At 39.7% G+C, this 24,568-nt stretch overlaps 2 protein-coding genes across 2 annotated transcripts; one reads left to right on the top strand and one right to left on the bottom strand.

Moving 5' to 3' along the window:
• Nucleotides 1-144: 144 nt before the first annotated feature.
• On the top strand, nt 145-20,306 carry zgc:85777 (uncharacterized protein LOC405871 homolog). The gene is made up of 9 exons (XM_038724317.1): nt 145-383; nt 6,373-6,493; nt 13,368-13,497; nt 14,696-14,802; nt 15,167-15,334; nt 16,480-16,653; nt 17,209-17,370; nt 18,881-19,031; nt 19,802-20,306. The coding sequence occupies exons 1-9, from the start codon at nt 150-152 to the stop codon at nt 19,890-19,892; spliced, it is 1,338 nt and encodes a 445-aa protein (XP_038580245.1). The 5' UTR covers nt 145-149; the 3' UTR covers nt 19,893-20,306.
• Nucleotides 20,307-20,390: 84 nt separating this feature from the next.
• bet1 (Bet1 golgi vesicular membrane trafficking protein) lies at nt 20,391-22,598 on the bottom strand. Its single transcript, XM_038724319.1, has 4 exons — nt 22,418-22,598; nt 22,077-22,183; nt 21,788-21,844; nt 20,391-21,114 (listed from the first exon to the last, which is right to left on the bottom strand). The coding sequence occupies exons 1-4, from the start codon at nt 22,434-22,436 to the stop codon at nt 20,959-20,961; spliced, it is 339 nt and encodes a 112-aa protein (XP_038580247.1). The 5' UTR covers nt 22,437-22,598; the 3' UTR covers nt 20,391-20,958.
• Between the last annotated feature and the right edge of the window lie 1,970 nt (nt 22,599-24,568).

Here is a 24,568-nt window from a genome sequence, read left to right on the forward strand (position 1 = left end):
TTTAAATGTGGTCTTTCCCCAAATGACGGAACCCGACGGGAAGTCAGACATTACCAACATTTTAATTTCCCACCTGGGTTAATGTTTTATACCGGGAGAAACACTTACTTACATGCGTCCCAGACTGCTTAACAGTTCATAGCATGCGCATGCGTATTCAAGTGGCTGTGCTGTCAACAGAGATGGCGCTACGCGGAGGAGCTCTACGTTTAAGCCTGTTGTTTAGCAGCCGTAATTATTACAAATTCACCTCATGTGGTGGTGTCCGGTCGTTGTCTGAAAATGTGTCATCTAAACCCGTAACGTCCAGTGACCAAGAGACCACGCGTGACCATTTAATCTACACACAAGAGCACTTTGCTTTAAAGGAGTCCCTCAGAAAGGTATGCAGGAGTGCTAGCATTGTAACAAGCTTTGACGTTACCGTGATAACAAGGTTTATTCTTTATTTACCTGGTGATAGTTGGATATTTTAACCCCCACGTGTGTTGCTACAAAGGAAAAGTATTGGTCCGCCTAATCTAACTGAGAAGCAGCAGAGGGGCAGTTTATTAGAAGTGGGTGAGAGGTCACTGCTGCTAGCTTGTTATAATAGTTCCCCTCAACTGAACTGTTTAGATGCAGACGCTGCTCAATACCTTCACCAGTAAGAAACAAACCACCAAAGTTCAAGTTGAACATTGTTTTGAAGTTCTTATGAGCGTTATAAAGCAGTGTTAATGTAGCTGTACGCCTGCTACTCTATGGTAGGGGGAACTACAGGAGGCTACAGTGGATTTCAATAGCAAACACAGTGTTTTCATGACCGATCCCACATCCCGCTTGATTAATGTAAGCCTAGCTCTTGCCAACGTGTGCAGCATCTCTACTCTTGTAATTGGATTACATAAAGATTTTGCTGACATTTGTTAATCCCGATTGTTTTATCTGGCATGATATGACAGGAATCATTGTGTGACTGACAGATCTGGAAGCACGCACTGTGTGGGTTGGGGGTTCAGAAGCTGTGGTCAGGCTACTATTGTGTTTTAAATTCTCCACACTCTTGATGCAATCCTGACATAATGTGAATAGAATGAAAGAAATGCAGAGACGGGTCCCCTGACATAAATATGAATCAGTACTGCAACAAGAAAACATTAAACAGCTATTTTTGGGGTGTATGCTTTGTTGCTAGCACAGGTTTCAGCTTACTCTCATTGAGACTGATGTCAGATGGACAGTATTAGCTTGCTTTGAAGGACAGTGCCGACTGTGTGATGACCCTGTAGACTTGCTTGCACTGTTACATTTACAGCCAGTGTCATATTAAAAATCGTTTTTCCCTGTATGTATTCTTGATGCAATCCTCCTCTGTAGTACTGGAGATGGACTAGCCATTTTAAAACATTATTTTATAGAAATGTAATATTCCTAATTCTGTATGGTAGGATTATAGCTGCTAAGCATTTGTATTGGGGAATGTGAACTTGTTGGATTCTCTGCTAATCAGCAGCTGATTATTTAAAGACATACCTGATGGCACTCAAGCATAGGGCGGATGTGATGAAGCAACATGCAGAGTGTAGATCGCTCTACTGTTTTGTTTTGTTTGTTTGTAATGTCATCTGTTAATAAAATAGTGACTATCCTGGTGTGTGCTGGAATATTTATTTTTGGGTTTACTGTTGTTTGCTTAGCACCAGCTGGCACCCAGGAGGGTACTAAATGGGGAATCTTCAGCTTTTTAGTTTAAATGTATGTTAGGTGAGGGTTATTGACATTAGCAGATGACTCAATGCTTTCAAATGCTTTATCCAACAACATGAGTTTTACTTTAAGAAATGTGCTTTCTTTACCCTAACGTCTTCTACTTAAACTCAGCCTGTCTCACCCTTTTCTGCTACAGTTAGTGATTTCAGACACTTTAAAAAAAGATAAATATCAGCAGCTGCAAATGATGGTAGTAAATGAAAATCAAAGCAAGCATTAGTGATCAGCCTGAGTCATTTACGTTACTTGACAGATATGGGAGACAGATGCTTCAAAAATAACAAGTGCCTAATTTAAGGCAGTGAGCAAATATGTTCCGGTAAATGGAGGGAAGGTTGTTGTGACTAAATCCTCAAAAGGATTCCAGGAAGTTGAACATAAACCAGTATTGGGAATAATGGGAAGGATGAAAATGTGAAAAGGAAATGCAGAACAATATGTTGGCAGTGCAGTTAAGGGAACTTGAGGCTGTATGGTTTATTAAAAGAATGCACTGTAGAATGGTGTGTGTTTATAGATGGTATCCAAAAGGGGTTATGGGAAATCCTTTACTGAGTCAAGGTCAGATGTTCATAGTGCCGATGTGTCCGCTACAAATTTTCTGTTAGTAGGTGTGGAGGGCGTAGTGTAGCGTCGTGTGTGTGTGTGTGTACGCGCGTGTGTGTGTGTGTGGAAGGTCATTAATGAGGACAAGAAGCTAAAATAGATTTGCCTAGCTCTTGTTGGAAGAGGCTTCTCATGTGCAGCCTCCCATGATTTCAGGCTGGGATTTCCCCCCACGCTACAGTGGTTAGCACTGTTGCCTCACAGCAAGAAGGTTGTGGGTTCAAACCCCGGTTGCCCCGGCCTTTCTGTGTGGAGTTTGCATGTTCTCCCCGTGTCTGCATGGGTTCTCTCCGGGTGCTCCGGCTTCCTCCCACCGTCCAAATACATGTGGCCTGGGTTGATTGGTGACCCTAAATTGTAAATAATCCTTAGGTGTGAGTGTGAGCGTGAGTGGTGGTTTGTCTATGTGTGGCCCTGCGATGGACTGGCAACCTGTCCAGGGTGTACCCCGCCTTTCGCCCGATGTCAGCTGGCATTGGATCCAGCCCCCCCACGACCCTGTATGCAGGATAAGCGGTTGACGATGGATTTCTATCCTTCAAAATTGGTTGGTATTTTAAATGACCTAAATAAAGGCTTTGAATATGTATTTTTTCTTTGCTCTGTTTCGAAGTGCATATAACAAAGTCCAAATTTAAGTTCTCTCCTTACTTCTAATAAACCAGTCGGCTGCTACTACAAATATTACTTTTTCTTCATCTTCTTCTTTGTATGTATTCAACGTAGTGACGAAACGCGCTCTGTAGAGCAGTTTGTCCGTTTGGGCAAACTGGCGACGCAACATGGTAATGTCCATGTAAGAGGACCCGCAGTGTATGCAGATAGAAATTACTTATTCTAAGGTAATAAAAACACAACAGTTCATTATGTAAGGTTTTTATACCACTGAAAACATAGTTATATTATATTGCATTTCTGCCAAAAGATCCTCCTAAATATTACAGACTGAACCTTAAAATTGAGTGATGATAATGGAAGCGTGGCAGTTATGGGGTTTATTAATCTTCCAATTGCTTAATTTCATTACAGATCAAAACAATCAAATAGCCTACATATTAAACATACAACAACATAATGAATACATTTAAATAATTCTATTAGGTCTATTGTAGAAGAAGAACATTTAGTAGGCAATAATAAAGTTAAAAGCAAATTTTGCATAATAACTGTTGTTTCAGTCATGCTACTTGAAATAATCCCATCTACTCTCCTTGGACCCCCACTCGGCTAAACTATTCCCATATTCTGCTCTGGACCTGCACGGCTTAGCCTCTAACAGTCTGGACTCTCAGCTACAGTTTAGCAATATTTTGGGTTGGCCAGAGCAGCCCTGTCTTTATGTAGTTTTCCAGAGTATCCCGGGGTGCAGGTGGAAAAGCACAGACACTCCAGACGGTATATTTTGCAAGACCAGATAATGCAATGCTCTTGACCCTGTCTTAGACTTGACATTTTGTTGATGTGAAATTGTTCTGGTTTGCAACACAAATAGTTCACAGTAACCCTTGTGAATAGATGTAGGATCACCCAGCAATGACCTTACTGTTTCCCTTTCAAGCTGCTAATCGTCCCTCCCTTTCCCTCCCCAGGATTTGAACTTTGAACATGGATGGGTTTATAGCATGTTAAAGGGGAGCAGTACGTGCCTTTTTTTACTTCTTGTTCCTGTGTTTGATGTTATGCACGTTAGCCAGAGTTTTACAGCTCAAGGTCCAGCATGTGCCCTGTACTGTACATCTGTTGAAAGTAGCGTCTGTTTTCTGTTTTGAATGGTATAAACGTGGTGTCCATGTTGTCTGTCTGCCTTGTATTCAGATGTTTTCTCAGCCAGTACGTTTTTCTTGGCTGGTCAAGTGGTTGGCTGGTTTGAGTTTGTTTGTCTTGGAAGGAGAAAATGACTGCGCATCACTTTTTGCAATCCTGGAAAAAAAACTGTGAATTCTTCTACAGTACTTTGTTTTTTTATTTGAAATTTAAAACACAGGCCCAGTCTAGCTCATTGCTGGTTGTGCTTTCACTCTTAAGCAAAGATTAACCAAAGCTACACAAGAATAACCAAATAGAGTTTATTTTTCACAATCCACATTATTGTGCATGGCTCATTTAACTCCGTTCATTGACTTTTTATTTCCACTAAAAAGCTCTTCTGTTTTAATAATTATTTTTTTCACCCACCATTTAGTGCATATTGTACTGAGTAGAGAAACACATTTATGGAGCAGATTTTCTGGGGCTGTTGTAACCATGGCCCATTTAAAATGTTTGTGCATTAAAGTGAATAACACCAATAGCAAACCAGTTACTTGATATTTTGGTTGACAAATGCAGATCCATTTGTTGGAGGACATTTTAATTTGAAAAGCATTCAGCAAAAACAGACATGAAAATTCACAGCAGATACATTTTAATTTTATATATTTATTTGTTAACTGATTTGCTTTAAATGGCAAGAACAGCACTAAATACCAACATTACTGTGTGCACTTAAACTTCCTGTTGACAAAGCCTGCGGTACAAGGTTGAATCGTTAAAAGAAATTGGCAACAAAATACCACATGAACTGTAACCCACAATAGAGATCTACAGCATAATTTCTGTAAAGCAGCTTGAATTCCTGCAAAAATAGCACCATATGATTGTCTCAATAGATTGGTCATTTATAAGTGCTTCTCCGGCTGTGGACCACTTCCAGGTGCTAAAAATTTGTCACGGCACAGAGTTGCACTCATTCCAAAGTCTAGGCCTATTCAAAAGCCAGGTTGCAACCTACTGTTTTGGTCATGACTCACGAAACCAGGCGTGAGTGATATACACTGAAAAGCACAACGCTGCTTGAGTTTGGATTCGAGAGACAAAACAAGAGCTGCTCTCACTGAAAAATATTATGTAAAATTCAGTGATGGGATTACCAGAATCCATTTGTTCCTCCCTTACGAATTCATTGTGTTTATTTAGTTCTGATACAAATTAGCACAGAGATGGTAGATGGATAATATAAGCCTGTTATTAAAATTACAGTTAACAGCATACAACTCCTATATAGTGGAAGTTATTCCTCAGCCACAACTGCACACTTTTTTTGTTGTTGTTCCACTCTAAAAGGGTATAATAAAGTCATCCTTCATTTTTCGGCAGTTGTGTATCCCAGGCTTTGTGGCTGAAAAGATGGAGTGGCTGCTATCCCAGAAGGACTGTCATTAGTATGGGTTTCAGTACCAAGCTTTATTTTCACATGCTGTTCTAAATATTACTTAGGAGGTTTTTCTGTCCTGCCAAGAATAAAATGGTAGAGGAAACTCTGAGTCATTAAAATATTGGCATTCGAATGGTTGAATGCAAAGATGCAGAATAACAGCACAATATTGGCTCCCAAAAGCTTAGTATCATCCCAAAAAAAAAAATAATCATACCCCAAAAGCCCTCAGTGAATTTGCACTGTAAGTTGTATTGGACAACTATACCACTTTGTGTTACCAACATTACCAGAGAATTCTGTTAGGGCCTTTTACTGCTCCAAAACTACACGGATTGGGATTGAGGCCAAACCCCTGTCATTGTTTTATGAACCTGCAGCTTGTCACATTGCATGCTGCTAGACAAGTCTTGATTATCAGTAGGGAACTGATAACATGTACGTATAGGAAATGGCATGTTGCACTTACTGTCACTGTATTCACCATATATTATATTTTCCCGGCCTGCTTTTGATATGTAATACCTTATCTTGCTGTCTCCTTGAAATAGATTACGTAGACTTAAGAAGAAACTTGCACCACACAGCAAGACATCATAATCTATACCATCTCGGTGTTCGTTAGGAGAGAGGAGATTGAATAGCGATGCTTTTCATATTGAGGTTTTATAAAACAGCAAATAAAATCTGCGCGGGTTTACGCAGAAACATGCAAACATATGCACAGGTATGCTTAAAATTCCCTAGAAAAAAATAATGATGATTACATGCACGTGATTAGAAGTACACACACACATAAACTTATCATATCTCTCCTGTAGATCATCGACCAGGAGATCAACCCACATGTGGATCAGTGGGAAGCAGAAGGGACATTTCCAGCACATAAAATCTTCAAGCTCTTAGGAAGTGCCGGCTTTCTAGGAGTCAACAAACCAGTTGGTAAGAGTGTTAGATTACTAACGTCTGAGATATTGGTATCAGAAGTTTTCATAAACACACTTATGGGTGATGCAGTAGCTTGGAGATTGGCGCCTCACAATAACAGTCTCCCACGTCGAGTTGACCGCTCCTGTTGTTGTGGAACTGGCCATGAAATTGCACATAGGAATGAAAGTCGGTGTTTGTTTGGCCACCTGTATCTTTGTTAGATCTGTAATTGACTACCAGTGCATGCTGGGATAGGTTCCAGCCCCTGTGTCTGAAAATGAATTTAGCATTGCCTAAAGTGCTTTTATATTTTAAATCCGAGACAACTCCTTCTGAATAATGGTGAGCGTCTAATTAATCTACTGGGTTTTGTGCATTATCTGGAGCAGAGCAATAGGAAAAAGGTCTGTTTGATTTATCGACACACCTTTTTATTTTGGAGGAGGCTTGTTTTCTGTGGAAGGATCTAAGAAGATGATAAGCCTTCCTGGAAATGATAATAACCATCACATCAAGGTGCCAAACTCGGTGCCATTTTGCCTGATTGTGTCTCACTGACTAACCTGGTTGCCTTAAATCTGTCTTTCCCAAACTTATGACCTCGTGGCCTGTTTTTATTGGACCAAGAGTAAAATGCATAACAATGCTATACTGTGCTTAATTTGTATATCAGGAAGTCCCAGAACACAGAGAGGGTGCTATTGCAGCGAGTCAGGGGGAGTGATTTCAATCACAAACAAAGCATTATTTATTTACATTCATTAATCAGTGCACTCACAATGACCACTCAACTCAGCAGGAGGAGACACGCTGAAACAACTACTAAAGCTACCATGAAGATCAGAGATCTTCAGAGAGTGTTTAACTCACAGATCTGACCTGATTGGACAATGGGGGGAAAAACGCAAAAGACGTTGGGCGCTCTTCTGCTCTGAGTTGAAGTTTTTTCAACTTGACGCATTCAGAGAGCTCCTGCAAACACACAAGGTGCTCTGAACATCAAGGCACCTAGGGTACATTAGCAGTGCTGCCCATTGAATTGCAAAAACTATGCTGTGTCAGATGAGTGACGTGTTCTGTCTGTTGATCTCTGCTGCTCCGTTTTAGTACTGTGGACACAGGCACCCCTGAATTTAGCAAGACTAATTTCACCATTTCATAGCACAAATGTGCACTTGCTCAGCTGTGGGGCTTACAGTTCTCATATGCAGAAATATTTAGGCATAATATCTCTACAGTGCCGTTTCTGGAAGCCTACATGTGGGGCTTGTAGATTTTGATAGTAACAAAGGAGGAGCCGCCTGCCCCATTTTAGGACATCCCTGATCTTGTTCCAGCAGGATCACATTACACACAATTTGATTATTGCTGTGATGTAGCCTACTTTATATATTTGACCCCACTCTCAACTCCAGCTGACGCACTGAGTGTATTGCCTTACTGCTTCTATGTCCTCATTTTTCAGTGCAAGTCTGTTATGAGGTGGTGAGAAACGTTAACACTCAGCAAATTGATTATTACTGTGATGTACTTTGGTAATGAAATAAATACATTTCATATATCAGTAGATTCTCAGTCATCCAGGTCAGAGTTATCCAACGAGGGTTAAATCAAGGGCAACTAGACTTGATTGAAGATACTTGAAGAGGTTTCGCCTCTTATCCAAGAGGATTCTTCACTTCGCCTCCCATCCAAGAGGCTTCTTTACCTCTTGAATGAGAAGCGACACATCTTCAAGTACCTTCATTCAAGTCCAGTTGCCCTTGATTTAACCCTTCTTGGATATATTTTATATGAATTTAAATTCATGGTATGTTGTTTTCTTTATCAGCAGTTTATAAAAGTAGATGTTATGGCAATTCATAATGTATTTTGTTAGTTTGGGTCTTGGAAAGACACCAAATTTCTCTTTTTATTATATAAGCTAAAAACGTCAAGAGCATATAAAACTGATTAAAAAAAAAAACCAAAAGTGTTTGGCTTGTGTTTACAAAATATGTATCTATTACATAAAATGTTTCTGGAATGTTCTCTAGGGCATTTTCTGGCACAGACTCAGTCCATTTGTATTCATTGGCATTTGAGTTAATAATCCATACATAATATATTGTAAGAAGATCATAATGATCCCCCGTGCATCGGTCTAAATGATATATGTTTCTGGGACGTGCTGTTTCTGTTACCATTGCAAAAACTCCCATGATAAATCTTTAACGTATCTGGAAAGTGAAAAGGCGTTGGCACTACATAAATACTGTTTCTAAGAATACCATTTTTAAATTCAAGAATACAAATGAATAACAATGACCCACAATCCTATGTTCCCATATTTATCTGTTTATGTGATTGGGGCAGTATTTAATGAAATTTGTCCAGTATTGAGTGAGTAGGTTGCAGTCTGCAATGTAATCCTTGTGGTAAATTGTGCCTCATTAAAGTATGACCAAGTCCTTTTTTTTGTCTTTGACAGGTTCAGATTGTTGTTACAAGTGTCTGACAACATTGTGGAAAGGGTCCCTACAGATACCTCTTTATAAAGACTAGGATCATTTTTGTTTAACCAGAAACAGTCGTTATATAGCTCTCGTCAAAGCCAACAGACTCCATTGGGGAAAAAAACAGTAATTTTACCCCGCAGAATACAGGAGTTGCTAGTCTACTACTGCCTCTGTCATTTAGACTGTTTGTTAACCATTCCAGGTACTGGTTAACCGGAGATGTAAAATTACAAAATTTGACAAGGGAGTCTGGTGGCTGTAATAACAGCAATATATACCAACTGTTTCTGGTTAAACAAATAATACAGAAGTCACCTTTTAAGTAGTGATTAGAATTTGCCTGAACCAAGGATACGGCAGATCCAAAACATGTGCCGAAGCAGACCAGAAACTGAGGAATCACTGTGCGCAGTTTGACCATCTACGCTTCAAAGAGCATTTGGCATGTCTTTTTCACAGCTGAATTCACTTTCCATTGATTTTCTTTCTGTTTGACAGCCACACATTACAGTTGATCTGGTTTAGAAATGTTCCCACTGTGATGATGGGTGCTGGTGTCACATCAACATCCCACAACAGCTGTCTGCTACATTATATCCCATATCCAGATGTGTACCCAGCTGTGTCAGTGCAGGGGTGGAGGGGGGAGCGGGAATAGTACTCTACAGTACAGGACCACGAAATAGTTGTGGTTGTGATGTGTAATTCATTTTGAATACGTGGAGAGATCAATCAGACAATCAGACAGCAGCAATGTAAGGTTTCGCAAGTTGTATTCAGTTCCTACAGTAATAGATTCATTTCTCTTAAATAATTTGCCACTTCTCTTTTTTGTCTTCCTTTTGCAGTGATAATCTCACTGTGGTATAATCAACTGATGCTGAAAAGAACACAGCTGTGAACAATAATGCTTTACATTACATTGTGTTGGACTCGAGAAAAAGGTTCCACTGTAGGTCTGTAGGTCAAAGAAGAGGTAGGGCGAGGGAATTAAAATGTGCTGAGTACACAAGCCTTAAGCATTAGTTCACAGGATTAGAGAGGAAGAGCAGCCCAGCAGAAGACGCTGTATTATCAGGTGTTAGATTACCTGCTATCATGCACAGCACAAGAAACGTGCTATAGTACTATGTGTAAAACAATTCTGAAAAGGTATACATTTTCATTTGACATGTTTAGTAAGCAATTTAAATTAACCTCATATACTTGCAGTACAGTATATAGTCACTGATTCTAGTTTTGAAAACTTAACATGTAAAAAGGTTTGGGCTTTTAGACAAGCATTGCATTGTTTTCAGAAAGACTGATGCTCAGTTATCATATCAGGCTCCTTCTGATAATTCTTGCTGCATTTGACTTAATATTAATTGCTATAATATTATGAATAGCCAAAGTTGCTAAGCTTGTGTCTTCAGGAAAGTGTGCAGTTAGAGTAACTACAACTAGACATGTCCCTTTGCTGCAATGGTGACTAATGACGCAGACTCTCTGCACTGGGTTAATTGATTTAGAGGCTGGGATTACAGGAATGGGTGTAGGGATTCAGGGGTCTATTCAACGGAGAAATGATTCATCAGGTGGAATGAGAGAAGTGGTTGTCTTTGATCAGAAAGCCAAATACAATACAGAAAAAAATCTCCTGCGAAAAAGCCTTTTGGCTTTTTTATTTTTGTTATACTGTAAAAGCAGAACATCTGAAAATGTGGTGAGATTTCATAATCTAGTTACCATATAAATAAATTTATTTCAAGAATTATTCACAATCAAGTGATATTGTCTACATTGTTGCAAATTACAGATGCTCTTAATAGAAATTCTTGAAAGGGTAAACGGCACAGTTAACATTTAAAAGTACCATATTGTTGTAGTCATACTGTAAAACAAATCTTGTGGCTTACAGGTTGAGACACCAACCCTGAACTGCAACGACCTTGTTTGAATCTGACAGAGGACCTGCCATTCCCCATCTCGTCTGGATTTCCTGTCATCTCTCTACTATCACTATCTAATAAAGACATAAAATGCCCCCAAATGTAATTGTAAATGTAAAAAATAGAGAGAGTCAATCCAACCAATTTACTTAAAAATATGGAATATTTTCAATCCCAGTTTTTAGGAATTGAATGACGTAGTGCTAGTTCGTGGAAACCACTGACTTAAAATCCAGGAAAATTAGCACTGGGAGTGGGTTTCAACTTTAAATCGCTGTTATGTTCTAAACTGGCAACAAGTCATATAGCACCTTATTCCTCAACACTTATTTTCCACTCTTTTTCACATGTACAAGGAAATGCATTATTACCTCTCCAAACATGAGAACAGGACGTTTTCACAAGACAGCCACGTTCAGGGAGAAGGGACGACCCTTGGCTCCCTGCCTGTTTTCCTCTGCTCTGAGAGAGAGGTATCCGCACTTTACACCAGGGTAATGGCCTCTCGTCTCCTGTCTGACAGATAGATCCTGGCAGCCTGCACAGTTTTCCCTTTAACTGAAAGTTTTTGATGCTTATGCTTAGATGACTAATCTCTTACAGACTTGTGTGTCCAGGCTGTTTACTTTCTCACAATTTCTGCTTTAGTAATACTATGATAAATGCATTACAATGGCTAGTTCATACAGTTCAAAAACATTACTAATATAGGGACTATTTCAATTTCATAGTACATCAGTCTGTAATGTTGATGTATGCATTTGAGCGTTGAATAATAGTGCAGTTACACCTATTCCCACTGTAGTAATTGTTAAAGGTTAGTCATGGATCTGGTCTTATGACAGTGCTTTTTATCATCAGGTCACTCATGTTGCTGTGCACATTCAGTACAGAAGAAGTTGAATAGAAAACTGTGTTTCATATGGAGCTCCACCCGATGAGAACCTGCGCTGGGGAACATCTGGTGTTCAGAAGAAACATATGTGCATAGGATTGACATTTGTGACAGCCTTTTGTTTGTTTTTCTTCTGCTTGCTTGGTCAACCAGTTGGCCTGCTGTTTTGCTTAAAGTGGGCTCAGTGCTTCCCTTTGTCCACATTATCCACCGCAGGGTTTCCAGTGCTCACAGACTTATCGTGGCACAGCTGCACCGGTTTCCTCTTATTTTTGGCTCCCCTACTCCCTTGTTTGCTTATCCCACTATATCTCCCTTTTCCTCTGTCCCCATTTAGTTTGCTCTCTTCTTTCTAGTTTGTTCTCTTCTTCCTGTCTCTCACTCTCTGACAGTCTGCCAGACTGTGCTTTCCATTATTTGATATCTAGTCTGACAGGTGATATTAAACCACTTTGCCATAGCTGCGGCCTTGCGGGCCTCCGTATGATAAATTCACTGATAGTTATTCATTGTCAGTCACTCCTAGTATCCATCATCCTGTAGTTGGCGTATTGTATTTAGACATGGGAAAACTATACAAGTATTTCACAGATGCTCAGTCTTGTTACTTCTAGATGACCGAACATTATCATCCAGAGATTTGTCCTAAATTAATTCAGTCAGGTTACATTTTCTAGTCCAGCAGAAAAAACTTAAAAAATCATTTTCATATTGTTTTATTTTGAAAGGATTTGGATGTGTGTATGTTTACCACACACAACTTAAGAGAAACGTAGTTTAAAAGCATATATTAGCTAGCTAATTCCATGAGTAGCAGACAGAAAATCGGCCTTTAGCATTAAGTATATTGGTATAAAAAGCAGGCTGTTCATTTTACAACAGATGCTACAACTGATGATGAAAGGCAAAAGACAGGGAATGCAAAGAGATGGCTCTTTATGAGGAATAACTGATAGAAAGTGGTGTTTTAAACATGTAATGCTCTGTTCAGCTCCATTAAGGACCTAAGGTCTCTGCAAATGTCTCCACTGGCCGATTGGAGGAAACAGACATCCATTTTTGACTTTTTTTCAGTAAATGGCTTGTTTAAGAGATCAAAATCAAGTTTGATATGCTATGCAGAACAGATGAGATGACACTGAGATGACAGTGACCCTTATCTACGGTATGCTGCTGATCTCCCAGCAGTGCTTTTTATACACAATTGCAGATAACATCCTGTAATTAATTTGAGTGCATGCTCTGGTGCCAACAGATCAGTTCAGAATATTATGTTCGCATATCAGTGCGCAGTGTGTGTATGTGTGTGCAGAAACGTGAGGCAGTAATTTTTAGGCAGGTAGGAGGGAGACAGGGACTTTGGCTGCAAGGCTGGTTTATGGTGACCAATGTAGTGATGAGGTATATGTACAAAAAGTGCCATTGGTAAGCCATTATTTCTTCCTCTTTCAGCTGAGAAGTAAAAGTCCAAGGAAAAAAACAATCTATACACAAGAATCCACACAATGTACTGTGAACAATCAGCGGTAGTTGAGGGAGTGTTTTTTTTTTGTCCCATGCAGAGTATGGAGGCTTGGGTCTTGACTTCAGCTACAGCGTAGCAGTGGCAGAGGAACTGGGCAACATCCGCTGTGGAGGCGTCCCCATGGCCATTGGTGTACAGACTGACATGGCTACTCCTGCACTGGCCAGGTACAATCTCACAAACTTAATGGTACATGAATGAGCATGAGCGACATTGGATTCTTTGATAAAACAGCTGGTATTTGTCTTAGGTGACATGTTTGCAGCTTAGTATTACATACCCAAATCCAGTTTTCACTATTCCCTTAAAGCTAACTCCCAACAGTTTGAGTTGGCGACATGTCCTTGAAGCGAAAAAGAAAATATTTCCTGTGGCACGAAACTCCCTCTGCTGCTGCCTTTTCTTATCAGAAGGACAACAAGTAGTCAATGACTCAGGCAACAATGTCTGCTTTGAGTTTTTGTCTTTTTACACCACCACTTGAGCCACTTGTGTCAGAGCTACAGTGTCCTACAGGGATGTATTTCATTTTGAGGTGATAAAACCTTGTTTGAATTGCTACCACAGGCAACACCTTTCGCCCTGTTTAGCCTGCAGATACTTTGACGTGTGAGTGTTAAAAAACAAAACATGGAAGAAGCGCATTTATTTCAAACATTTTCTTTGTTATTTTGTCCAACATTATCAAGTCAAATCTAAAAGAGTAAAATTTACAGTACAATCGTTTATGGTCCAGGTATTCTTTAACTGTGGCATCGTTTATCTTAGTGGTTTTATTATAGTTATGCTAGAAAATACAGCCTGTTGTACAGCCCTTTATCCAAATTACACTCCCTAGAGGGAATGTGTATTAATATATTTGGCAATTGTTTGTCTCACCCATGTAGGGCCTTTGCTTGTTGTGTGATATCCTCTTGCTATGAAACAGCTGCTGGTGACACAAGACAGAATCCAGTGAAATAGACAGTTGGAGTCTCGGGAGCTTAATTAGGAGATCTACACAAGCCTGCAACAAGTACTAAGTACTAAAAGAGCAGGGAGCTTCAGGATAAGACTCCCTCCTCTCTCCCACTGGAACTGAACTGGGTTTTAGCGCACCATCTACTGCTCTGTCTTGCCACAGTTGCACCATACAATGAAAGAGTTTCATACAACTTTTGTTAAGACAGTTGCCTAGATAGATAGATAGACATAGAAAGTATTGCAGACTTTTAGATCTTAGTTCACAGGACATAAAAAAAGGATGCTCTTGAATTCCCCTTAGAGCCAAAGAGTAACTGCTAATTAATAGTTACTAATGTGTTTTCATTTCTTCACATCTGTGTGTGTGTGTGTGTGTGTGTGTGTGTGTGTGTGTGTCTGCAGGTTTGGCTCAGCTGAGCTAAAGAAAGAGTTCCTTCTTCCGTCCATCTTGGGGGACAAAGTGGCCTGCCTCGGAGTTAGTGAAGTAGGAGCCGGCTCTGATGTCTCAAGTACGTCTCTCGTTTATCATCTTCTAATCATTTCTTCTCATGTAATTTCCTTTTTTTTAGCTCCTGGAGTATTACTGAATTCACTAGTGCTGCAAAAATGATAGAGGAGCCAGAAATACAGCAGTTTTACAATCAATTTGGCACTGATATTCTCTCCAGAGAGAAGGATGGCATGCTGAATGTGACATACTACATACAACCGTCAACAGATTTCACCACTTTTTGGCTTCTTTTTTTCTGGATTAGTTTGTAGTGTGTTTGACATCTAGAGCAACACACCAGCTTAAGACTCTGATTTAAGGACCAAAATTGTATTTCTTTGATTCTTGGATCCCTTTGAACACTCCACCACACTTTCATTCAGGTATCGTCACCAAGGCAGTAAGGGAAGGAGATGAATATGTAGTCAACGGGGGGAAGATGTGGACCACCAGCGGTACCCAGGCTGACTGGATGTGTCTCCTCGCCAACACCAGTGATGGACCCCCACACAGGAACAAATCGCTCATCTGTTTGCCCATGAACCTACCAGGTAGGGGTCAGTTATGCCATTTTTCCATTACCAGAACCAGCTCGACTCGGTTTGGCCGTCCTACGTTTTCTATTGCAGATAGTACCCAGAGATAGTACCCCTCAATGTAGCTGGTCGTCATAGGGACCCCACACACAACGGCCGCGACGTAATGTTCAATGCGACACACACACCAGCGATCCACACAGCTTTCTCTTTATTTAAGTTAAAACGTTTCAACATTCCTCAGAATGTAAAGACAGATAAGCGGTATGAAAACCTTCCAGCTGTGTTTTCCTATGCTGTTGTTGCTGCAGCGGTCTGTGTGACGGTGGTACCAGAGGGCTCTGTGAGCGGGTGGCTGGCCGGCCTCACGAGCTCCTCCCACGGGTTGCCGCAGGCTTCCCCTGCCGCCACTTGCGGAGCTCCTCAACTCCGAAAACTTTCAAGCGCATTTTTGTTCCGCCGTAACTACTCGTAAAACTGTCAATATTCGACATCTACACAGTTGATTTCTCACCTCCCAACTTCTCAGAAGTGGATTTAGTGATGAAATAACGTATGAAAATATAAATTTTTTCTGCTGTTGTGAGGATGTAACGTTTCTGTGTTCTGTGCAATGATGGTGCAGTGAATAGTGACAATTCTCTCTGACCAATCAACAGTCTGCTGTGTTTTCACGTCACATTTTAGTATCGCCTCAGCTTGCTTGGAACCTCGACGGAGGTGATACAAAAAAAAGTACCTGTTAGCAGGTACAGGTACAACTTTTCCACAATGGAAAACCAAAAAAAGGTGTGTAGAGTCGAGGGGAGTCGAGCTGGTACCGTGCAGTGGGAAAGGGGCTATTTGTGGGATGATTTTCCCCTAAAAGCAGAACACCTTTTCTTGGCCAAAAACTTTTAAGCTGAGAATGAACCACTGTGCTTAACATTCATTATATGGCATTCATGTATATCTAGAAACTGTCCTCAAATTTAAGATTCATTACTACGGAAAATACTGATAATGTACTATAATATTCCTACATTCTTTGTTTGAGGGTATTACCCTAAAACGTTCTACAGAATTTCTCTGTTTGTTCTATTAATAGGATTTGTTATTATTAGTGTGTCTTTGCCAAGATGCATCGTGACATTTTACATTTCCTGCCCTTCCCACTGTAGGAGTGCACATCGCCCGCAAGATTGACAAACTCGGTATGTGGTCATCAGACACAGCTGAAGTGTTCTTCGATGACGTTCGTGTGCCCTGCAAGAACCTCATTGGGCAGGAAGGCATGGGCTTCACCTATCAGATGCTTCAGTTCCAGGAAGAGAGGCTCTGGGCAGTGGCCAACAGTGAGTGAGCCTTTCTTACAGTTCTTCATCTCTCCCTTTGCCCCCTCCCTATTCAATCACCATGCTTCATCTTTCCTTGTTGTCTTTATTTTTTCACGTTATGCTTCAATTTTACTTTTACTTCTGTATTTCCCCATATCTCATCCGCATCCTACACATCTTACTGTAAATTGTGCAGTTCATGGATGGGATCATATCCGTTTCAGTTTCCAAAAGTAAGGGAGTTCAGGTCTCATAGTTCAAGCCATTAATCTAAAAATTGTGAGTAACAAGCATGCCATTTATTTTCTTGGGAAGAACTTGTGCAGGAACTATGTAGGAAAAGTGAAACCGTATATGCTTTTACTGAATCTTACACTTACATTAGTCTCTTCAGACTTGAAACCTTTCATATCATAAATCAAAGACACAGTCGATAAGTACTCACAGACCGCTATTACTGCCATTAGAGGAAAAAAGAAAAGGTGACAACTTGCATAATTCAACTAGTACACTTGCAGGTGGAAGCAGCAGTAGCGAGATCACATCTCTGTCTCCCTATCTTAATGCCTGCAGTCTTGACCACGATGGACATCATCATTCAGGAGACCATTCAGTACACACGGCAGAGGAAGATCTTCAAGCAGCCCGTCCTCCACCACCAGTCAGTTCACTTCAGGTTGGCTGAGCTGCAGACAGAGGTCGAGCTGCTCCGCTCCCTTCTCCACCGCGCTACAGGTTGGGTCACTTTACAGGCAGCGATTTGGCAAAACTAAAAAGAAAAGATTAATGCTTGGTAATGTTGGCTGCATCTGAATGACTCAGTTCTGTCTTAATGTCTGCCATGTTTGGCTCAGAGCATGGAGACACACAGAATGAGTATATTGCTAATAAAACAGCAGTTAGGTGTGGTTTTGCATAATCATAGCACCTGGGTTATATGTGCGAACATGTGTGTGTTTATTAAAGCAAAAAACGACGGATGAATATATATATACACATCTATATCTATAGATCTACATTGCTTGGATGTGCACGTGTAGTATTTTTTTAATCACTCCAAATGAATGCCTGCAGCTGTCAGTCACGGCGCTTAATACCACAGATAACATTGTGGCCTCAATATCAAAGGCCACAGTTGACTCAGCTCTGCAAGAATGATGTGAATGCCAAACTAGCCTTGAGTGGCTAATTAATCCATGTGTAATGCTGCAGGTTGGTTTAAAAGACAGACAGGGCATAGAGCAGGCTGGATAATAATGCTGTAGCTTACTATTAAGCAGTGATATGTTAATAACACACTCTGAGCAACACCATGGTCCCTGGCTATAGATGGAACAATAATTGTTAAATTTAGTATCAAAACTGCTTGCTGCTAGAAGCAACACAAAGTATAATTTCATGGATGAGTTTTCTGAAACCAATATCTGGATTTTCAATCCATATTTTGGCTGTAATTAAATTCTATTTTTAAAGCCAATACTTTACAGACATTCAAGAACTACGCCAACATTGCCTTTTCTGTCTTTCTATGTAATTCTATTAGTTAAATGTTATTCTTGTTATGCTATATTTCCTTTAAAAAATCCTATTCTATTTAAATGCAATTTGGGGTTGAGTGTCTTGCCCAAAGACACTTTTACATGTGGAAATGAGGAGCCTGGGATTTAAATAATTAATACGTCTACCTGCTCTACCAAACTACTGTTGTTTTGGCATAACTTCAAAACCCACAAGCTTGGCAAGCTGAAAAAGTGGCAAATACCCAGCTCTTCCAAAATACAGCCTTACACTGCTGTGTTTATATGAATATGTGGGTGCATCTGTCAGATGGGTGTCCAAGGTCTTGTGATTTTCTCGTTGTTTGTAACCACTCCAGTGGCTTGCAGCTTTGAGTGAATTCCTGTAGCTGGTAAAAGTTCAAGTCTGATTTGCATGCCCAGGAATAAAGCTTTTGCTGTTTGGCGCTGGTAGATAAACACACATGCACACACATACAAACAACCTCTTTACACACACGTTCCTCGGGAGGGTACCTAGAGGCATTAATAAATTGCACTGGGAACAGGTCTGAATGGAAAAAACACTGAATCAGAGACAGCCACAGGTGACTCTGAAACTCAACCACATTTGTTTATCGTCTTTGTTTTCCTCTCTGCATTTTTTATCATTTCTGTTTATCCACCTGGGCATTTTTCACTGGTCCATGCTTGTGTTACTTCTTCTGTCCTTCCTTTTTTACTTACAGCATTGTACATTAAAGGCAATGACGTCACCAAGCTGGCATCCATGGCCAAATTAAAGGGGGGCCGCCTGGCCAGGGAGCTGAGCGACAGCTGTCTCCAGTACTGGGGAGGAATGGGCTTCACCAGTGACGTGCTGGTCAGCAGATTTTACAGGTGAGACTGGTCAAAGAAATGGCAGCACACCTGATATACAAGGTCTTTTGTTCAGTGATCTTGATTTTAAAACTACTTTTCCTGTTCCTCCCATCACTGTATGAACCATATAGAAGTGATTTATATTATGTAGCACCACGTTTTTAAATTATTTCCACCCCTGTCCACTTTGTTCATCTCATCCAGAGAAAAAAAAAACAAATACCTCGACACATAACCACGTCATAGCAGCACTAACACAGGTTGCTAGCCAACTATTGTTATATTTGGCTGCTGACCGTGTGCACCTTTTGTGAGGATGTAACGTTTCTGTGGTAACAGCAACCTCACCAGTTGGCAGGAGCTTGAGAAAACTCGTGATCAAAGTATTTTACAAGGAGTGTTGAACATGATTCTTTCATTGCATAGTTAGAATCAGATTAAGGGCTTCTACAGAAACCTAGCATGTGATCAAGTAATAATAATTCTTGAAGGCGTGCAATTAAACCGTTGTGCAGGGTTGGGCTACGAGTCCCCTCTTGTGTTTATTCAGTGTATAATAAGTAGTGCTATATTGAGACTCCTCTAAGCCCTTATTATACACTGTGCTGACATCTACTGATGGGGCAAATAGTGCAGCTGAACAAGGTGTTCAGGAAGCACAATGTTGTTGTCAGTGAGAGAAAAGAAAGTCATTGCTGAAATGATTTAAGTGACTCAGATGTTAAAGCAAATTCAGATCAACTGTTCCACATAAAACACCTGTTGTATTACCTTTGTTCTCTCCTCAGGGATGCCAGGTTAATGTCAATTGGTGCAGGGGCCGATGAGGTCATGCTGGGAATCATCTCCAAGTACATGGACACACAACCCAAGAAGTGATGTCACCAACACCTGACCCAGGGAATGATGTCACACCGCTGCTGATAATGTGCTAATCAGTCAGAGAATCGCTAAACACAGATCACCTAAGTGCAGTTGGCAGTCTATGGTTCAAACTTTTGACATCTACCAGGAAGTTGGATCACTTTTCATTTTGCCTTTGATTTAACTATACTGTATGTAGTCAGAAACAAATTCTCAAAATCTGCTCACAGAGAGACAACAGAATGAGAATGATGAAGTGCCTGTGTCATGATCGTACAAGTGTGAAAAGCCTACAGCCAAAACGTATGTAATTTGGCCATTTACACATTGGTCATCCTTTAAAGACTAAACCTATTTTTTTTTTAGAACAGACTATGTGAAAAATAATGTGAATGAAAATGAATGTATACAATAAATATCCAGCAAAGATTCTGACTTTTTGTGCATTTATAAATTTTAATGCTATCAGCTCATTCTCTTTGTATGTAAGTAGCACACACTTACTCTGGTCAATTCTGAGCATAGATTTTGTTTATTTACATTAAAAAACATTTTTTACAACAAACTTGAAACAATAATGAAGAACACTGCTAAAATGTTTTTGTGTGGCCAAATGCTGGAATATATCCATTCATTCTGAATAGCAAATACACTACATTATTAGTTTCAGGTAGCCTTATATAACTTAATCACTTTTAACAGTTGTTACATGTCGATTCTCACCTTCTCGATCCAATCAGGCTGATATCAAGTACATACATAAACTGACAGCGTCTACTGCAGAATTACATATACAGTATATGTGATTCCTACTTCACATGTTCATTAATCATGTCAGATCCTGAAGTTCTTTCTGGGACTCCTTAAGGACTCAGTAAGAGTCCTTTCATGACTAAACCTTGGAGCAGTTCTGTGAAATACTCAGACATGGACACCTGTAAAGCTGAGCTCCTTTAAAAAAAAATCCCTGCCTTTCCTCATCGTCATTATGTTGGTCTAGTTTTTAAATGAATCAGTCTGGCACTGACTGTGGAGGAAGATATGGAGGATCCAAGGCCATATGTCCAACGAGGTCCAATTATCACCTCAGCTTGATGAACCAGTACAGGACAAAGAAGACGAAAAAGCAGAAGAGCAGCATGTAGCACAACAGTTTGGTCTGACTGCCTCTGGACAGCTGCTTGACTCTGCCAATGGTGGCACCAAGCAGGCCGCCTGTTGAGTCAAAGTCTGTGTCCTAATGTGGGAAAGGGGGATGAGAAGTCTAAAGTGCAGGCAGGTCAGCAAGCAAACAAACATATTGTAACTCAGATCCTAGGAAACATTACTGTATTTGACGGTGGAATTTAAGTAAATGCATTTACTCAAATAATGTGGGTAAAATTTGTGACAAAACAGCAATATAATTAAGTACTCTAGTGCTGCAGATACCCCGGTCTACAAGTCTTGTTCTCCAGATGTAAAAAAAAATCATAATTTTAATAGTTTAAGTGAAAATGAAAATTGTGAGCAAAAATGATCATTCCCACTAATAGGGAATCATATCACAATTGTAATATCTGTCAAAATCACAATATGATTTTACCATCTTGTGCAGCCTTATACATGATCAGCCTCTAAATTATTGATTGGATTGAACTACCCTACAGTATATAGCACTTAAAATTGATACCCTTTCTACAAGCTGCAGCATTAAAATGTTGCTTAGGTGTTGAATCAGAAATGAAATATTACCATAAATAATTTTGCTGATAACACTGTTCTTTTTGAATGCAGTACTGTATTTTTTTTTTTACATTGTGGTATGACTACTTTTACTTAAGTAAATTATATGAATACGTCTAAGTTATTCTACCACCATTCATATTTTCTTACAGGTTTCGTCAGTAAGAAAAGACGGTGAAACTCACCATATCGTCAAGCATTTTATTCTGGTACTTTACTTCCGTTCCGATGTCGATAGACAGCTGTAAATATCAAGTATCAATAAACAAATATCAAGATTTAAGTACAACACAAAAGGGCTATTAGTTTACTATATTTCAGACCTATAGTCCATGAGTCCATATGTGAACGATGTTAAATGAGACACATATACACAGACGCTGCCTTTACTCTCATCTCTGCATCTTTTTATAGCATTCACCAATAATAATAATTAAAAAAAATAACAAGTACATTTCATCAGTAGTTACTTACACTTTTCAAAGCGTTGACTTTAGCTCGCAGTCCCTCCTGTAGGTGTTCATTTTCCTCTTCATAGACACTGTATCCACTTGCTACATAATTTCCAGAGCCTCCTTCACCTTTGTGAAACGACAACGTTAGTTAAAATAACGTTAGCCATTTTGTCTGTACTTTAATCCTGCAGGTTAATATGGTGTTTTCAGTCTGTGGCGTTGTATAAACTTGGGCCTGGAGTACACAACAACGAGAACTCATTCATATTTGGTTAACAACATTATAGTTAGCTAACTTTAGCTAGCTAGCTAAATAGCAAGGGCGCTAGCTATGAGCCAAATGTTTTCCACGTCTCTTACCCAAACCGGCGCGTCTCATCTTGAACCACTGAAGGTAAAACTGTCCGGTATTGTATATAAAGTGTAAGAAAACAAATTAACAGACTAATTACGCTAGAAATTACAGTTATCGGTAATCGGGAAACTGTTGCAAGTTCGTACACATCAGCAAACGCCACGACATCATACGGTGGCCGACAAGGACAGTCCCTCCCGTGACGTAATGCAATAACAGATAAATGCATGCAAAACACTGTATAATAATAACACTGTTTGGACAGTGTGTATTAATTAATTATTCCAATAGAAATATGATTAAATTGATGATAATAATAATAATAATAATAATGATGATAGGGATATAAATTAACTGAATTTTATGTGTGTGTTTCTGTGTGTCATGCTTGCATGTGTGTCATTGCAGTTTGTGGTGTATACAGTGTAACGACATGTATATTAAAAGCCATGTAAGTCAACGTTGAAATCACAACAGCTTTGAGCATGTGAGGTGGCAAAGTCACTACAAGACAAAGACAAACCACAGTCATCAGCAAACCCATCAGCATCCATCTCTATTGACTGTGCCTTATATGCATTCTGGACTGCCAACATCTATCTCTGGCTTAAGGAGGGAGTTTAATGTTAATCATTATCAGGCAACAGTAAACGCTGGATGATATTTTTCAATTAATGTGACAAGTTTGTGACAAAAAATGCTCAGCATCATGGTGAGCTATGATATATTTTATTTAATGGCCACATCATTCACACTTTTGGTAGTGAGGATTATACCATTTGCCAAATTATATCAAACTGTCCAATGCATGATTTACATATAAAAGAAATGTAATTATCAAGAAAAAATGAAGAGCACTGATTTTTGCATCTTTAAAACAAAGTAGTTCCCACAGCGACAGACATCAATGGGTTAGTCTCCTTTTGGTGTGAGAAACATATTATTATAAGAGAAAATTGCTGTGATGTTCCTTTTAGACACAAATAGATTGTTTCCTTTGAACATTCTGAAATATGACCATCACAAAATGGAGACAAATAGCCTTTGTGGATTTAATAACGGGGCTTACTGACACATCCGTCTTTGCTGAATAAGATAGAAAAGAGTTTCTCAATATTTCCAAAATCCTAGATGTGCTGTTTAGCAGTGATTAGCTTTCCTTATCCCCTCATACATCATCCCTCACCTAGACTTGTGCCAATGTGCAGGAGACAGCTAATATGATATAAGAGATTAAATGGCTTTTGTGATGTTAATTTATTCCAATCCAATCTCTTATAAATAAATACAACTTTGAGCTCCTATCTGCCATAATGCATTTCAATGCCCCAGCACTTATCTTTTTATGTTTCACCCAAAGGCTTTGCTATATGCATGACCTTGACATGAGGGTATTGATTGAACTGTGTGCGCATCTCAGTCTTTTTGTATCTGAAAGGATTGTGTTCATCAGATGGGAAAGGCATTTAGACTTTTGGAAACTGGTCTTAATACTTTCTCAATAAAACCGTGGATCCAGAGCACCCCTGGCACAATGACCAACACACACACTTTGGCTTGAATGTATACACATACATACAGTGCCTTGCGAAAGTATTCGGCCCCCTTGAACTTTTCGACCTTTAGCCACATTTCAGGCTTCAAACATAAAGATATAAAACTGTATTTTTTTGTGAAGAATCAACAACAAGTGGGACACAATTATGAAGTGGAACAAAATTTATTGGATATTTCAAACTTTTTTAACAAATAAAAAACTGAAAAATTGGGCGTGCAAAATTATTCAGCCCCTTTACTTTCAGTGCAGCAAAGTCTCTCCAGAAGTTCAGTGAGGATCACTGAATGATCCAATGTTGACCTAAATGACTAATGATAATAAATAGAATCCACCTGTGTGAAATCAAGTCTCCGTATAAATGCACCTGCTCTGTGATAGTCTCAGAGGTCTGTTTAAAGCGCAGAGAGCATCATGAAGAACAAGGAACACACCAGGCAGGTCCGAGATACTGTTGTGGAGAAGTTTAAAGCCAGATTTGGATACAAAAAGATTTCCCAAGCTTTAAACATCCCAAGGAGCACTGTGCAAGCGATAATATTGAAATGGAAGGAGTATCAGACCACTGCAAATCTACGAAGACCCGGCCGTCCCTCTAAAC

This window comes from Micropterus salmoides, unplaced genomic scaffold, assembly GCF_014851395.1.
Source record: "Micropterus salmoides isolate LMB-PRFRI ecotype aquatic unplaced genomic scaffold, ASM1485139v1 Ms_hic_scaffold_17, whole genome shotgun sequence".
NCBI classification, from domain to species: Eukaryota; Metazoa; Chordata; class Actinopteri; order Centrarchiformes; family Centrarchidae; genus Micropterus; species Micropterus salmoides.